The sequence below is a fragment of the Polypterus senegalus genome, chromosome 2, assembly GCF_016835505.1.
Source record: "Polypterus senegalus isolate Bchr_013 chromosome 2, ASM1683550v1, whole genome shotgun sequence".
Taxonomy (NCBI): Eukaryota; Metazoa; Chordata; class Cladistia; order Polypteriformes; family Polypteridae; genus Polypterus; species Polypterus senegalus.
This window is the reverse complement of record NC_053155.1, coordinates 133706913-133725597: the sequence shown is the minus strand read 5'-3', so window position 1 is coordinate 133725597 and position 18685 is coordinate 133706913. Positions and strand designations below refer to the sequence as shown.

Here is an 18685-nt window from a genome sequence, read left to right as displayed (position 1 = left end):
GATTATGTGACTCTGCTAGTGCTCATATTATAAAATATGTAAACTGTGGAATAGTTCTTGTGATTAAATAGATGTATTTTACATCTAAACATACTGAGATATATGCAATATATTTAATACTAGCAAAATACCTGCACTTAGCAGCGGAGAAGTAGTGTGTTATGTTAAAGAAGTTATGGAAAAAAAACGGAAACATTTTAAAAATAACGTAACATGATTGTCAATGTAATTGTTTTGTGACTGTTATGAGTGTTGCTGTCATCAAGGATTTGATTATCATTATTTCTTTCAATCAGGTTCGTATTTAGAGGATGTGTTGTGTTCAAGTTGTATTCTGTGTTTGTCAACCGTTGTTAAGATAACAGGTTTCATTCATCGAAGTGTTCACTACCCAAATCGGTACTCGTGAATCTAAGATGTTTAACAGGCATTCCCAGTATTAAGTTGTGCATTTGCCTGCGAATATTTAGCGGCAGCGTGTCTATGAACGTAATTTAAACTTAAGCTTTACACCTTGCTTTCCTATTGATATGTCTGCAAAGGCTTGTTCAGATTCAGAGGGTTGTTCCTTTCCTACTGCATCAATAAGCAGCTCGTCTTCCTCTTTATCTGAGACATCACACACTGCATGCATGGGTTTACCTTTCCCAGTCCTGCAAAGTCTGCTCATGTGAGCCGCTCAGAGTACATACATCGAAGGTTCTCAGCTGTGCTTGTGCTATCTTCTGTGATATTGCAATGTCCACGGCTTTATTTAATATTTTGCTGAGTTTGTGCCAAACACTATTCTATCCCTGACCATCTGATCTTCGTTTGCATAAGCTCAGTCCTTCACCCATGAATATTTAGCGACAGCGTGTCTATTGGATTGCTGCTGACGGACGGCCTTATATGGGCAGACACTCAATTACGTGGGTGGCGTGACGATGAGGGATGCAACTCCGCCTCACACGGCGACCAAGCTGCAGGCTATGGCCGTATATATGTACCTAAGTAGGTTCCAGTTATGACTGTTACGCGTAGAATTTCAAAATGAAACCTGCCTAACTTTTGTAAGTAAGCGGTAAGGAATGAGCCTGCCACATTTCAGCCTTCTATGTACACGGGAAGTTGGAGAATTAGTGATGAGTCAGTGAGTCATTCAGTCAGTCAGTCAGTCAGTGAGGGCTTTGCCTTTTATTAGTATAGATGGTTTAGGTTTTAAGTTACATATCTTCTCTAAGAAACTACTTCTGGTTAAAAAAATAACAAGATTGTGATTTTCCAAAGGGCATTTTTATGTAGCTTAATCACAAAATCACTATAATGGTGATCCACAATATTAAATGTGCATATTTTAATGAATACATTACCAAACAGTATTTTAGAAATCAAAATATAGACAGAACATGAAATAAAGTAATGTATACTGAACACAGTATGCATTATTATATAGTATGTTTTCTCTATATTAACAAAATACTATTCTATAAAAACAGTTTTAGGTATTTAGAACTAATACTGAAACAATGTAATGAAATATGAAGCCTTAATAAATTCAACAAATATTTGGAAAACTTAATTTATTGTTGGTTGGAGCACCTAACCTTTCATCATTTTGTACATGCCGATACAATGAAAAACTGTCTTTAGGAATGTATAATTTGCTTGATGTGTGGCAGAATTTTCTTTCAGCTTAACACCACATGTGTTACTTTCAAAATTTTGTCTGTGTTTCAGCTCTTTGCTGTGCAAGTCTACATAATCCAATCTGTTAGTGGTACTTTTCTAATCCCAGGAAAAAGAAAAAGCTACCTCCATGCAGTGTCAAAAATAATTGAGGGCAAAGGGCAAAAATGCTACTAAATTAATTATGCTCCATAGAGCACAAGGGCAGGGGCAAAAAATGCTCCTCAAATTATCTGTGATATCCTCTTTAATAAAACCCCTTTGTGCGTCCAGGTGTCCGTGTGTGTGTCTGTCTTCTCGTGAAGTACGCATGTGCAGGGCCACACGGCACGTGTACAGTCTCTTCCTGTGCATTCCCTGTGCAAAGAGACACACACACACATACAAGCGCGCACAAGACACATACACACACACACACACACACACACACACACACACATACAGGTGCGTGCGAGACAGACACACACACACACCCACACAGGCGCGCACGAGACACACACACACACCCACACAGGCGCGCACGAGACACACACACACACACACACAACCCACCCAAAGGCTATAGCTCAAACTCTTGCAGTGTTAGTTTTCTCTGTTGTTCAAGGTTTTCTTAGTGTTATTCAATGTTTTCACATTTAGTTTACTATTACGCTGTGCATTCAATGGTATCATTAACTATATTTGTGCTTAAAAACTTAAAAAAATATACTGTATATTTACATACAGTTTATACTTTCAGGAATGGATTAATTGTATTTACAGTAATCCCTCGCTATATCGCGCTTCGACTTTCGCGGCTTCACTCTATCGCGGATTTTAAATGTAAGCACATCTAAATATATATCACAGATTTTTAAGCTGGTTCGCGCTTTCTGCGGACAATGGGTCTTTTAATTTAGGTTACATGCTTCCTCAGTTTGATTGCCCAGTTGATTTCATACAAGGGATGCTATTGGCGGTTGGCTTAGAAGCTACCCAATCAGAGCATGTATTACATATTAACTAAAACTCCTCAATGCTATAAGATATGCTTCCCGCATGGTGCTTGTTTGCTTCTCTCTATCTTTCTCACTCTCTCTGCCTGACGGAGGGGGCTGTTTACACAGTGGCTGTTTGCCTAGAAGATATGGACGCTCCTCTACAAAATGCTGCTTTATCGCGGTGCTTCTGTATACTTAAAAGCACGTATTGATTTTTTGATTGTTTGCTTTTCTTTGCGAGCGCTCTCTCTGACATTCTCTGCTCCTGACGGCGCTCCTTTATGATGGCGCTCCTTTGAAGATAAGATATGTTTGCTTTCTTTTAATTGTGAGAAAGAACTGTCATCTCTGTCTTGTAATGGAGCACAGTTTAAACGTTTGACTAAAGGGTGTTATTTCATGTCTAGAGGGCTCTAATAATGTTAACAGGGTGGGAGAGTTTATAAGGGCTTAAAATATATGAAAATAACCATACAAACATATGGTTTCTACTTCGCGGATTTTCACCTATCGCGGGGGGGTCTGGAACGCAACCCCTGCGATCGAGGAGGGATTACTGTACATACAATCCTATGGGGGAAATTACTTTGGTTCACAACCAAATCGGGTTACAACCAGAGTTTTGGAACGAATTATGTTCGTGAACCGAAGTTCCACTGTATTACTGTCAAACAAAATTACAGGCATTTTACTGAAATACAAACCAGTATTACTGAGAGAGAAAATTTAAAGGCACACAATACAGTGACACATATTACAGCCGCATACAAGGTCCCTTGCCATTTAATATAGACTGTTGCCACTAATGTTTATGCACTACTGTTCTAGCTCCCATTATTGTAACAGGCTTAATGTCTAGTAGGTAAAAATTTAGCATGTAGAGGTGTCCGTCAGTATATGAACAAGTTTCATTTCTGCCCGATGTGTGTAATATAGTTTTGTATGTAAATTGGAACTTGCTCCAAAAATGTCTGTTAATCTAAATACAGTATTAGCAAAATACATAATGCTTGGACCTCAGGTTACAAATGAATTTAATTTCTGGGATTTGAAAGCTGAGACCGAAGGGGCATCTCTTATAGTAGGAGGCAGACCATTCCACAGTTTAGGAGCCCTGTAACTAAAAGCTCAACCTCCCACTGTTATTTTATTAATCCTTGGAAACATAAACAGACCGACATCTTGAGATCTTAATGTACGTTCTGGTTTTTAAGTCATCATAAGTTCAGACAAGTAAGCCGGACCTTGGCCATTTAAGGCTTCATATGTTAAAAGGAGGGTTTTGAAATCTGCCCTAAACTTAACCGGGAGCCAGTGTAAGGATTTAAGAACTGGAGTTATGTGTTCGTACTTTCTTGTTCTTGTAATAATTCTTGCAGCAACATTTTGGATTAACTGGAAGCTGTATAAAGAACAGTTTGAACATCCAGTAAACACCACATTGCAGTAGTCAATCCTACTAGAAATAAATGCATGAATTAATTTCTCAGATTTTTGCTTATTTAGAAAACACCTTAATTTCCCAACATTTTTAAGATGTAAGAAGCATGATTTAGACAACTTTGTAATGTGTGCTTTAAATGACATGCTAGAGTCAAAAATAACTCCCTAGATTGAGGCCTGATTAAGTAAAATTAATGGTGATTCCAACTGAGTTAAATGAAGACAAAATACTGTTGCGATCAGCATCATTTCCTCCAATAATTAACATTTCTGTTTTATCAATGTTTAAAGACAATTAGTTCTCATCTAGCCACTCCTTTAATTCACTAACACAACTAATTAAGGACAACATTGGAGAAACATCATTTGGTCCAAAAGAAAGGTATAGCTGGGTGTCATCTGCGTACGAGCGAAAATTAACATAATGTTTTCTAATGTTTGATCCCAGTGGAAGCATGTAAAGTGAAAACAGTAAAGGTCTTAGTACTGGACCCTGCAGGACACCATATATCAGTTCTGTGTATAATGATGGAGTGCTGTCAGCACATTTCTGTACATGCTGGAATCGATTTGATGAATAAGAACTAAACAAGCCAAGGAAGGTGCCTGTAAGCCCAACATCATTTTCCAGCCTATGCAGTAACATAGAATGGTCAATGGTGTCAAATGCTGCGCTAAAGTCTAACAACATAATTATACTGGGGGTCCCTTCATCAGAGGATATCAGAATGTTGTTTATAACACACATTAGTGCCATTTCTGTACTATGACCAGTACGGAAATCAGACTGGAATTTCTCAAATAAGTTGTGATGCATAAGGTGTGACTGAAGCTGATTGGTGACTACATTTTCAAGCATTTTAGAGAGAAAGGGTAAATTTGAAATGGGTCTATAGTTATTAAGTATTAATGGGTCTAGGTCTGACTTTTTAAGTAATAGTTTAATGAGTGACACTTTTAGTGCATCAGGTACTGTTCCGTGCAATAATGAATTATTAATAATGTTAACAATAGGCACTGCAAGAACATCCATTGCACTTTTTACTAGCTTTGCTGGCGCCTGATCTAGGGAAAAAGTATTAGGTTTCATTTTAGAAATTAAAGTCAAGACTTCCTGCTCAGTTACAGGATTAAAATGTATAGTGTTGAATGCAAGGTGAGACAGGGTCTACCAAGCTAGTATGTGGTTTGCACTGTAATGCTAGGATCTGGGATCTTATATTTTTAATTTTCTCGTTTAAGAAGTTCATAAAGTCTGTACTGCTAATATCTGTTGGTATTTGCACTGTAGATCTGAATTTCCTTTTGTTAAATTAGCCACTGTTCTAAACAATACCTGAGGATTTTTATTATTACCATCTATTATTTTAGAATAGTAATCTGAGCAAGCTTTAAAGAGAGCTTTTTTATATTTTTTTAACACTCTATGTCCATGCAATTTGAAAGACGTGCAGCTTTGTTCTCCTTCTCCGTTCCAGTTTTTGACACTCTAATTTAAGAGCTTGAGTATTTTCATTAAACCAGGGAGAGTTTCAATGTGTTTTGATCACTTTTGTTTTAAGGAGAGCCACTGTGTCCAGACCATCTCTCAAGGTCATATACTATAATGTGATGTTAGCTGATCTAAATTGTTTTCCATGTTTACATTTGACATTAACTCATCTAAATGGTTTTCCACAATTAAACTTGAGTTACTCAAAGTATCTATATATATTGAAGCAGAATTACAGTCAAGATGTCCCACTGTCTTTGTTTTAATCTGTGAGTGTATTGGTAAGGAAAGAAGCAAATCAAACGTAGTAATTGGAAATAACTTCATTAAATGGAATAATATTTTAATTTTGAATTTCAACTTTGTAAGTTATAATTAAATATAATTTGTGGTTATAATTATGATTTGGACCTTTGACAATCTAACAAAATCTGACAAGTAAAGCATTTGCTAAAAGTGTCAGTTTCCAAATCAATATGGCCCTGGTGGTCTGTAGACCAGCACCTCAGTTGTGTTGGAATCTGTTTTAATATTTAAAATGAATGCCTCAAAGGATGTGAAGTCGTGCAAATTTTTAGAAGTGATTTGCATATTGTTACAATGAATTATTCCAAAGCCTCCTCCTCGACCAGAATCTCTAGATTTATGAAGGAATGTGTATCCATCTGGTGATACCTCAGCTAGGGGAGCAGTGTCAGATTTGCTAAGCCAGGTTTCAGTGAGAAAACAAAGATCAGATTTTGTACTTAATCTATATATATAATTCACTAAGGGCACGCAAGACAGAGAGCCCCGCCCGCCAACTCACAGAGTCCCGCCCACCAACTCACAGAGTCCCGCCCACCAACTCTAAGACCATGAGATACGCTCGACAGAGCCCCGCCCACCAACTCTAACTAAGGGCAAGCAAGACAGAGAGCGCACACAGGACAGATAGCCACGCCCGCCAAAGCCCGCCCGCCAACTCTAACTAAGGGCATACAAGGCAGAGAGCCACACCCGCCAACTTACAGAGCCCCGCCCACCAACTCTAAGACCATGGGATACGCACGACAGAGCCCCGCCCGCCATCCCTAATCCTACTTCCGTGTCCACAGTCGCTCTCGATCAAACAGCAATAATTAGCAAACAAACAAAGATAACTGGCAGTAACAGTGCAAAATTCACAATTGGTATGCCAGTTTGAAAAGATAAGTTTTGAAGGTAGTTTTAAAATGTGTTATTGAATCGAGCTAATGTATAGAGAGAGAAGAGAATTCCCGAGTTGAGGAGCACGATGAGAGACGCTCGAGCTCCCATAGCATAGAGTTTGGTGTGTGGTACAGAAAGTACAGCTGCAGATGAGAATCAGAGTGAGCGAGACGAGTGTCAGTCTGTAGGAGATCAGTAAGGTTGTGGAGAGCTTTAAATGTTAAAAGCAGTATTTAGTATTCTATTTTGTAGTTAACAATGAGCCAGTGAAGTTGAGAGAGAATAAGTGTAGTATGTTCAGTGGATTTAGAACAGCAGGTTATTATTCTGGCAGCAGAATTTTGAATAAATTGTAAGCGATGGATATGTTTTTGTGGGATGACAGATAGAATACCATTACAGTAATCTATATGTGAGGTGACTCGGGCATTAACCGATACTTTTGTACTGTGTTGCGTAAGAACAGGACGAAGTCTAGAAATGTTTCGGAGATGGAAGAAAGCAGTCCGAGAAATGTTACTTATACGGGGAAATTATTTAATAATAGTAATTATTATTATTATTTAATAATTGCCATTATTAGTGTATAAAAGGATATAAATAATTGCATGTAAACAATTCGTCAAAATCTGTTGTATGTAAACGATACTGTTTAAAATGTTATTGTTTTTTCATCAGAAAACCCGGTTTCCACGTCTACCTGTATTAGTTTAAATGGCACTATTACCACTCACAATAGGGCGGACACGCTGACTTATCGTGTTGACTGGGCAACACAGTGAATGCGGCGTCTATCTATCTATGTTTTCCATAGCCTGCTACAGGAAGGTACTCTCTCGACCATTGGCATTGGTTTCGCGCCTTGCTATTTTCGTTATACTGCGACGGTGGTTTCCTAAGCCTTTGTTATACTGAATTCCTTTCTCACCGTTTTCCGTTCCTATTCTTACATCGCCATATGCTATGGCGGGCTTCGGCTAGTATAATTTACCAAAACAGATTTACTTCCAAGAAAGTGAATGTTCAATAAGCAGCATTTAAAACTGTATACTTCTTTCTAAACTGTGTGTATTTATTATTTTTTACAAACCTGTTTACTCCACCAAAGCTTAGGGAGAACTGGCCTCAAAACAGGAGCCAGCTTTAGATAAGGGGTTAATCCATCTCACATCACACTTTTGCACATATCCTTATTTGACTTTAACAATTAGCATAACCTGCATGTCTTTAGCAAGTGGTGGAAGAAAACCTCTGCATAGACACAAAGAAAACAACAAAACTCTACACAGTTTGCAAGCTTGATTTGTACAGATTATTCTGAATTTTTAAGTAGTAGCAACCGTCACCTTCTTTCACCACTGCACAGAGCAAAGACCTGAGATGGATTGACAGTACAATGCTTCCCTCTTGAGCCATATATGAAAATAGCCTGTTACTGTATGCTGTGTTAATTTACGTTTTTCTATTAATGTCCTTCTTTTTATGTTCTGCATCTAAAGCTGAATATCTGTGATTTTACTTTGCATATGTCAGTGTTCTATGGTATTTTATAGTTACAGTCCATAGTCCCAGAATCAGCCAGTCAGGTAATGGCATATTTTACTGTTGCTACAAGCATCTAATTTTCACCAGCATGTTAAAATTCCGGGTGGCGCAGTGGTAGCACTGCTGCCTCGCAGTTAGGAGACCTGGGTTCGCTTCCCGGGTCCTCCCTGCGTGGAGTTTGCATGTTCTCCCGTGTCTGCATGGGTTTCCTCCGGGCGCTCCGGTTTCCTCCCACAATCCAAAGGCATGCAGGTTAGGTGGATTGGCTAGTGTGTGCTGGGTGTGTTTGTGTGTGTCCTGCGGTGGGTTGGCACCCTGCCCAGGATTGGTTCCTGCCTTGTGCCCTGTGTTGGCTGGGATTGGCTCCAGCAGACCCCCGTGACCCAGTGTTTGGATTTAGCGGGTTAGAGAATGGATGGATGGATGTTAAAATTCCATGCATATTATGGCCCAGCCTGTTCTTTTCTATTACATGTCCTATAGTGCAATGTTTTCCTTTAAATTAACATTCTTCAATAACAGCAACAATAATAATTATTTATATAGCGTGTTTTCATATAAACAATGAAGCTCAAAGTGCTTTACAAAGTTAAATCAATGGAAGTTAATATAAAACATAAACAAACAAAATTAGGTAATAATGTTATACAGTATTTAACAAAGAAAAAGGTAAGGTCAGGAGTACAGAGAAAACAAAAAATAATTGGGCTTGAGGAAAACAAACAAAATCTGCAAAATCTTCATTTAATAACAAGCTAAATATGTCTTGTATAAATAAATAACAATAATATTTCCTGGCAATAGTAATATAAAAATTACTAACTATTCATAATATCAAAGAGTCATGTGAGTTGTATTTAATATTGACTATATAACACGACTAACAGACATAAATTTTGAATCAATAGTAACTAAGAAACACACTTTTTGTTAAGCTAAATGAAAGTGAAAGATAAAATACAATCCTAATAAATTATTAAATATATTGTTTACAATTAAGAGGATGAAAAGAATTGAAAAATTATTTTAAGTGCTCTGATTTTTTTTGATATAGTACAGTTTCACTATTACTAGCATTAATACTTAATATGAAGTTGAAACTAAAAAGAATTTGATAAGTTGTGACAAGTTGCTTTTACAACCTTCTTTTAATTCAGTGGGAACTGAAAGCCTGTCCTAGTACAAACATGCAGAAAGAAACCAGATACCAGTCATTTGTAGTACACCATTATAAAATTCATTATTATGCCTATTTAGAGTTTTCGTTTAAAATGCCTACAACAACATTAACATTTGTTTATATAGCACGTTTTCATACAAATTAACTACACATTTTTAGAATGTGGTGGGAAATTGCAGAACCCCCCCTTACAGACATCTGTAAAACTGCAAGCCAATTCTAAATGAACCACCGGTATGTCACAGGAGACACTTATGTGTATTCTTGCACTAACATATGAGACCACTTTACAGATGCCTCTTAATCCTCACACATGGGATGAAGGGAGTAAGCCCTTAGATTCAGAGAACTAGCACTTGTAACACAGATAGTGACTAGTTTGGATTAAATTGAATCTGGGCCTCTGGAGGCAGTATCACAAACCACTGTGATGTCTTGCTGCCAGTATTTAAAATATGTTCAATAAATAACCATGCAGGGTGTTTCTTCACTGGAAAGAAAATCATAATTTCATTTTCTTGATTTTTTTTTTATTGTAAATTAAGATATATTTACTATGAACTTTCCATTATTGAAGTAAATGTGATCAGTTTCCTAAAATAATACATGTACATGAAAGCACAACATTAAAATATTACTTTAATAACCATGTTTTATAATGTTAATCATACATATGACATACAATATTTTTTATTTTCAAGTTGTTAGAATATGAAAATTGAAAAATGTCTATGAATATGTATTTGTGTGGCTTTAATCTTCTAAACAATATTTTCCTTTATTGAGGTAAAGATTGGAATTGGCTGATTAAATAAATAAATATTAATATGGTACTGTACTGATACTGAAAAGACTTTAGGCTGTAGATTAAGGCATTGGGTATGGCAGAGATTGGTAGGATGTGACAGGATGTTTTGATGTAAGCATGCAAACTAGTCGTTACCCATGCAAGTCGGAATATATTTCACACACAAAAAAGAATTGGAACTTGGGTTAAAAATCATTTTAGACTAGAAATATTTTTCAGATTGTTTAAAATGTACATGATTAAATAGCATATCAGGAATGCTTTTGCCATTTAATAAAACATTTTTGTAAATTTATCATTTTTATTTTTTATCTGCATGTATATAAATGCATGATACATGATCATTTTGTTTTTATTTTTTTTTTTTTTTTTTTTATTTATTAATTTTATTACAATCAATACATAGCAATCAAGTTTTACAAAAAAAAATTATGCTAAGAACAGATCGATCCCTACCCTTGAGAGAGAGAGCAAGCCAAACGGTGTAAAATTTAAGGCTTTTAAAAATACCTAAATCAACAAATTCTCTGTGCTTTATAAAATCATTTCAAAATATTACTGATTAGATCCTGCCATGTTTTGAAAAAAGTCTGCACAGATCCTCTAACTGAGTATTTGATTTTTTCCAATTTTAAATAATATAACACATCAGTTTCCCACTGACTTAAAAGAGGAGAGTTTGGGTTCTTCCAGTTTATCAGAATAAGTCTGCGTGCCAACAGTGTAGTGAATGCAATCACAGTTTGTTTGTCTTTCTCCACTTTAAGACCCTCTGGAAGAACCCCAAACACAGCTGTTAATGGGTTAGGAGGGATTGTGAGTCCAAGACTGTCTGAGAGGTAATTAAAAATTTTTGTCCAGAATAATGTTAATTTGGAGCAGGCCCAGAACATGTGACCTAGTGAGGCTGGGGCTTGGTTGCAACGTTCGCAGGTTGGATCATGCCCTGGAAACATTTTGGAGAGTTTTAGTCGAGACAGATGTGCTCGATATATAATTTTGAGTTGTATAATTGTATGCTTTGCGCATATGGAGCTTGAGTGAATTCTCTGCATTGCTACTTTCCACTCCTTTTCTGATATATTAATTGAGAGGTCATTTTCCCAGTGTCCTCTTGGATCTTTGAAAGGAAGGGATTGTAAAAGGATTTTATATATTGTAGAGATGGAGTCTAACTCCTTGAAATTGAGCAATAATTTTTCCAGCGTGGATGAGGGTGCAAGATGAGGAAAATCTGGAAGGTTCTGTTTAACAAAGTTCCTGATTTGAAGATAGTGAAAGAAATTTGTAGCTGGAATGTTAAATTTGGAACGTAATTGTTCATAGGATGCAAAGACGTTGTCTATATAAAGGTCTCTAAGCAAGTTAATTCCAAATTTTTCCAGATATTAAAACTGCATATGTTTGTGAGGGTTGAAAGAGGTGGTTCTTTTGCAGGGTGCCACAGAAAGAAGCTTCTCCGTCTTAAAATGCTTTCTACATTGGTTCCAGATTCTAAGTGAGTGGAGCACAATTGGGTTATTAGTGTATTGCCGATAACGTGTGTTTATTGGAGCACAAAGCAAGGAATACAAAGAAGTACTGCAGGATTTTACTTCTATTGCGGTCCATGCCTGTGTATGTTCTTCTATTTGTGTCCAGGTTCTTATCGACTGTATATTTGCGCCCAGTAATAAAACTGGAAGTTAGGTAGAGCCATGCCGCCTTCTGCCTTTTGTCTTTGTAGGGTCGCTCTTTTGATGCGTGGATGTTTAGAATTCCAAATAAATGAGGTTATTGTTGAATCTAATTGCTTAAAGAACGATTTATTAATGTATATTGGTATGTTTTGAAATAAAAAGGAGCTTAGGAAGAATATTCATCTTAACAGTGTTAATTCTTCCAGCTAGTGTGAGATGAAGGGTTGACCATCTATGCAAGTCTTGTTTAATTTTTTCCATACAGACGACGAAATTTTTTGATAAAGAGCTTTATGTTTACTTGTGATGTTTACCCGAGGTATTTAAACTGTTCTGCAATGATAAAAGGAAGGGTGTCTAATCTAATATTATATGCTTGCGAATTCACCGGAAAGAGTACACTTTTATTCAGATTAATTCTGAGACCAGAGAGCTTTTGAAATTCTGTGAGTGCTGCTAAGACTGCAGGCACAGAATTTTCTGGTCCGATATATACAGTACCATGTCATCTGCATATAATGAGATTTTCTGTTCCAGTCCTTCTCTGCTAATCCCCTTTATCTGATCAGTATTTCGACAATGTATTGCCAGTGGTTCAATGGCAATTGCAAACAGCAGTGGTGACAAAGGGCATCCTTGTCTTGTGCCACGTTCTAGTTTAAAGTAGTCTGAGCAAATGTTATTGATGCAAACTGAAGCTTCTGGGTTAGTATACAGTAATTTAATCCATGCACAAATGTTCGGGCCAAACCCAAACTTCTCCAAAATAGTAAAAGGTATTTCCATTCAATCATGTCGAATGCTTTTCTGCATCCAATGATAATAATATTTCTGGGGTGTTTGATTTAGTTGGTGAGTATATTACATTAAACAGGCGTCGAAGATTTGAAGATAAGTGTCGGCCCCTAATAAATCCAGTTTGGTCTTGTGATATTATTGAGGGAGCACTTTCTCCATCCTTCTAGCTATGATTTTAGAGAGTATTTTAACGTCGTTATTCAGAAGTGAAATTGGTCTGTATGATGCACATTGTAATAAGTCCTTATTTTGTTTTGGAAAGACAGTGATTAGTGCTTGGCGAAAGGTTTGTGGAAGAGATTGGTTATCTCTGGCTTCTGTAAATGTTGCTAATAGGAGGGGAGCTAGCTGAGCGGAGAATTTCTTGTAAAACTCTGCAGGGTAGCCATCAGGGCCTGCTGCTTTTCCACCTTGGAGTGACTTTATAGCATCCAGTAATTCTGATAATGACAGAGGTTTATCGAGCTCCTCCACACTAATAGCGTCAATTTGTGGTATCTGTAATTTATCCAGAAATGCATTAGATTGTATATTGTCTTCTTTAAACTCAGTAGTATATAGGGATTTATAGTAGTCTCTAAAAGTGCACATTATATTTTTGTGTTCGATGATTTTATCTCCATTCGTGTTAGTAATTACCGAGATTGCGTTGCGCACTTCTTGCTTGTGAATTTGTTGCGCTAAAAGCTTATTAGCTTTCTCTCCATGTTCATAATAATGATGTCTGGATTTGTAAATTAGTTGTTCGGTTTCTTTAGTTGTCAAGAGGTTTAATTCTGAATGTAGAGCCTGCCTCCTCTTATGTAGAGTCTCGCTTGGTAGTCTGGCATGTTCTTCATCTATTTTAGTAATTTCGTTTTTATCTCTGCTACTTTCTTCGCTCGGATTTATTTCTGTGGGAAAGATATGAGATAATCTGTCCTCTTAAGAAGGCCTTAAGAGTTTCCCAGAGTGTTCCTGCAGAGATCTCAGGGGATGTATTTGTCTCTAGAAAGAATTCAATTTGTTTGGATATAAATTCAGTACAATTCTCGTCAGCTAATAGAAGCGGATTGAGACGCCATCTGCGGGGTGAGTGTATGGGGCTTAGTAATTTCAGCTCCAAGATCATCGGAGCATGGTCTGAAATAACAATAGCATCGTATTTACAAGATTTAATCTTAGGCAAGAAGTTATTATCTATAAAGAAGTAATCAATCCTTGAGTAGCAATGATGTACTGGTGAGTAGAAAGAATATGTTCTTGAATTTGGGTTTAAAACCTCCAGGGATCTGATAAGTTGTGATCAGTTATAAACTTTGTAATTATCTTTGCGGTGTTAGTTGCGTTCCCCTGTGGAGGAAGTCTTATCTAAAAGTGGATTTAGAACACAATTAAAGTCCCCAGCCATTATAAGTTTATGAGTGTTCAGATTGGGAATGGATGCAAATAAATTTTGTATAAATTCCTTATCATCAACATTAGGTGCATAAACATTTATCAAAATCATTTTACAGTTAGATAAGTCTCCCATGACCATCACATATCTCCCTTCAGGATCCAATACTACATCTGATGCTACAAATGGTACTGTTCTATGTATGAGAATTCCCACCCCTCTAGTTTTCTTTGTAAAACTAGAATGGAACATTTGGCCAGTCCAGTCTTTTGCAGCCGGAACTGATCCTTACTTAGTAAGTGGGTTTCCTGTAAAAATACTATTTTAGCATTTAGACCTGTTAGGTGAGAAAGTACTTTCTTTCTCTTTAATTCGTGATTCAGGCCTTTAACATTCCAGCTTACGGTTAACTGTCCCATCATGGAGACACTGATTCTGAGTTTTGGTGTCATATTATAGTCTTAACTGGAAGTGAAATAGTTTAGGTCTTAATTTCCTATTCCCCAAGAGTTGTTGCCATGCAGCTTATTATTACGTTGATAGTTATAATTATAAAGATTGAGATGATAGATTAGATATAGATCAAGCCTGCTCTCTTTCTCTTCCCCTTAACCCCCACCCTCCCTTTTTGCCTCCCCAGGTGAGGCTAAAACCCACTTCATGCAGTCCCAGTCCTCTGACATACCCAGAGACAGAGCACGCCCAAAGCACATCAAGCCCCCATGCAGTGGCGCTTTAAGGTTAAAAGATAGAGATATCTGTTACCAATATAGTCTTTAAAAGAGGAAAAAGAAAAAAAAAAAAAAAAGAATTTTGCACTTAATATATATATATATATATACATATACACATATACATATATATATATATACATACATACATATAATCTTCATCAATTTTAGTGCATTAAGATGATATCCCCAGATAATAAACCCAGGTGATGGTGTTAAAGATGTGTCCAAAACAAGCATAACAAGTCTTAATGCAGTAATAGCAATAACAGCAAACCAAGGGTATGATATTGAACAGTCTCATTTAGGGTACACATGAAATAATTAGAAAAGAAAAAAAAAAAAAAGGAGGAAAACGTAATTAAGCACAATAAAACACAAACATTTAGCCCTAGTAATACTAAGTAATGATAAGTAATAAGTAAGTAATAATAATATAAGAATATGAGAATATATGCTGATAAAAAACCCGTATTTTAAAAACAAATAGATCAGACAGTAGATTATTAATCCTAGCTTTATCATTTACCGCCATGACTCACAATTATGTATCAGAATAGTCCGGGATCAGCTTTCTTAACTCATTTTCTGCCTCCTCCTTGCTAGCGAAAACATAGAAATGCCCTGCCATTCCACTTTCAGTTTTGCGGATACAGGAGGCCGTATTTGACATTGGCTTGCCGTAGCCGCTGTTTAATATTATAGAAGGCGGCGCGTTTGATAGCTGTTGCTGGAGAGAAGTCAGGGAAGACGAATTGGCAATCTTCATATTTAATATCTTCCTTTTTTTTCCTGAGGAGTTCCATCACCTCTAACTTAAATGATAATCGTTCAAAACGGACTATAAAAGATCTTGGTCGGGTCTGACGGTGTTTGATCAGCGTGTAAAGCCGCTGCTATCTCAGATTCTGCTTTAAAGTCGCCCCGATTATTTTAGAAAAAGTTCAGTTGCGAATTTCACGGGTTTAAACTTTCGATTCTCCGGCAAGCCTTCAATTCTGACATTATACCTTCTATTCCCATCTTCTAAAGCAGCCAGTCTGTCTCCAAGTTTTTCTCCGAGTTTTTACATTCGAACTGACATTTACTGCTCTTTCCTCGGCACTGGCAGCTAGATGTTCGGCTATTTCGATCCGATTCGTGAATGTCTCACTAAGATGCTCCAATCGATCAGCAAGCGTGCTCAGTTTAGCGAGTTTTTCTCAATGCGCTCTTCAATTTTACCCAGCACCTGTCGAAGTTCAAGCTGTACCTCTTGACGAAGCCTTTCATTTGCCTGTTGGATTTCCTGTCGCAGACATTCATTGGCCTGTTTCATCTCCTGTTTCAGTCTCTCATGTGCCTTTGCCGTTGCTTTCTCATTAGCCTTCTCGCTTTTCTTTATATCTTGCCTGAGGTCAGCGAGCAACACTTTCAGTTCAGATAGCTCAAATGTGCCTTCTTGTACCGTAGATGAAGCAGCAGACTCTGCTGAAGCGGTGTCCCGCTGCTCCAGTCCCGCGTGATTGCGTAACTGAAGCCGCGGACCTCCCGGCCTTTTCCAGTTTCAGGTAATCCTCTCCAATCGGCGAGCTATCCACATCTGCACTCACGATCGCACCTTCGCTCCCCTTTTCGCTCTCAGCCGGCGACGATGTAGCGGACCGTGGTCCCGAGGAGTCTGTACTTTCGCCCATCTGATCCAGGTCTGTCTCTGAGAGGCCGTATCTCGAACTAGGGCTTGCTGATCGCAGCTTGGATGTAGCTTTAGTCTTCGATTCTTTCGGACCCCCCTTCTTGTTGGCCATGTTTATATGTGTTTACATATACTGTAGCGGTCCCTCTCGGGTTGAATAAATACAGGATATCTCAGAATAATAAGCAAATAATATGAAAAATAGCACCACTGCTAGCGGAGCTCCACTTCAGACGTCCATCTCTCGCATCGGACGAGACCAAATTTTGTTTTTAAATCATGCTCTTTGCATATATGAATAGTTTGACTTAATTGATTTTGCACAACACAGGTCAACACAAAAAAAAACAATACAGTCATGCAAATTATGTTAAAACTACAGTAACAGATTCCTTATGCCTTTCATTTACAGCTGTAGAACTGGGGTTTTTCAAACAGTGTATAGCTTACGTGCTTAAATAGAACTCTACAATAGTTAATTTATGAAAGTGAAATTATATTATTAGTTCACTTTGATCTGCAGAATTCTGGTAAAATGCATTCATGACTTTATTGGTTGCTGCTGAAATGGATGAAGATATAAAACCAGTAGATGTATTATCCTAATTAGTAAAATGGAATGTGCAAGTGATAACTCTGATTTTTTTCCCCAGACTTATTGGCTGTTAGACAGAAATAGAAATCTTGATAATCGTCTTGTTATTCTAATCTTAACTGCCAGAAACCAAGCCGTGCCATTTGCAAACACTTGCTGTATGAATTAAGTGAACAAGGATTTACTGCCTTTGGTATATTGCCAGTGTCTCCTCTAGTTGTTGAAGCATCTCTTTTTTTTTTATCTTTTTAAGCAAAACAATTTTTTTTTCAGTTCTATGCCATCAATTTTGGCTTCTTAAAAGACTACCCTGAGCCATATTTTTTTTTTTTTAAATGAGTAAATACCATGTATTGTTTTGTTAATGCAGTAATTAGTGGAAGGTTCTTTTATTTTGATCTGCCTTCTACTTCATTTTTTAAATATTGTAATCTAAATAACTGGTTGTGTGTTGTCTTTTTCAGGAGCATGGCCTGTTCTTATAGATGACTTTGTAGAATATGCACGGCCAGTAGTCACAGGATCCAAGAGGAAGACTGTATCATTTTAAGCCTTTTTTGTGAAAAAAGACATGAATATTGCAATGTGTGCAATGCAAGTGGTATTAAATACAAATGAAAGAAAGATATGAAAGAATTAAGCCATTCTTGGCTAGTGACTATGCACTCACTGTTCTTGAACTGTGCTGTTGTGGCATATTGCTACATTTGTTGCGTTTCTTGCCCAGGATAACGAGTAACAACTCAAAGCAGCTGCTTTCAAAGTGACAGAAAAGATCAGGTGACCATTTTGGTTGGCAAAAAAGAAAACCCAGCTTTAGACTTTTAATGGCTGTATGATATAGAATATGAAATCTGCATGTTTTTATATTTTTGAACATTGTGATCTACAGAACCACTTTATTATCCAGAGCAAGAGTATTCAAATGAAGAAAGAAGCGACAGTTGAATAATGCAGCATGTCAATCAGTTCATGACCAGGTGACCACCAGCACTTGCCCATTTACAATTGTAATATACTGTACTTATACATAAAAAAGTATTTGTGGTGTAAATTAAACAATCAATGAAATCTGTATGTAGTATGCTTTTTCAAATTATATTATTGTAAATGCCAACCAACATAGCCAGAGTGGTGTGGTAAGTTTACTAAATAGAATATGTTATTAAAATAATGGAAAAATGTGTGCATTGTTAAATTAACAGAGCAAACCAAAGGAAGCCCTTATCAAAATAATAGTGAGGTATGTGCTAAATTATGTTTCTTATGTTGTCATTTATATCAGCACCAAAACTCAAGTTTAAGTCTAAAATGCTAGTATTGAAAACCAGGGCTAATTAAGTGTCTGATTTGCTCTTTATGTATTGTATTGTCATGTAAAGCAAATCTCAGGTAAGTGTTTTATTCTCCAAACCCCTGTTTTTCAAATGCTAGTAGATCAGTAATGATGTGTCTGCTTAGCATTGTTGTGTATGTGACATTTATCATTTTTATTTATCTACTTGTCTTTGAAAGGAAATTA

The 18685-nt window shown here is 36.9% G+C and overlaps 1 protein-coding gene across 2 annotated transcripts in view; it reads left to right on the top strand.

The window, feature by feature from the left end:
- dcun1d2b (DCN1, defective in cullin neddylation 1, domain containing 2b) overlaps positions 1-18238 on the top strand; it is a 128992-nt gene extending 110754 nt beyond the window's left edge. For both annotated transcript variants that reach the window (XM_039744656.1, XM_039744654.1), the window contains exon 7: positions 17628-18238. In XM_039744656.1, coding sequence (XP_039600590.1) covers positions 17628-17713 — 86 coding nt within the window. In that variant the 3' untranslated portion in view covers positions 17714-18238. The remainder of the gene's footprint in view (positions 1-17627) is intronic.
- The last annotated feature ends 447 nt before the right edge of the window (positions 18239-18685 follow it).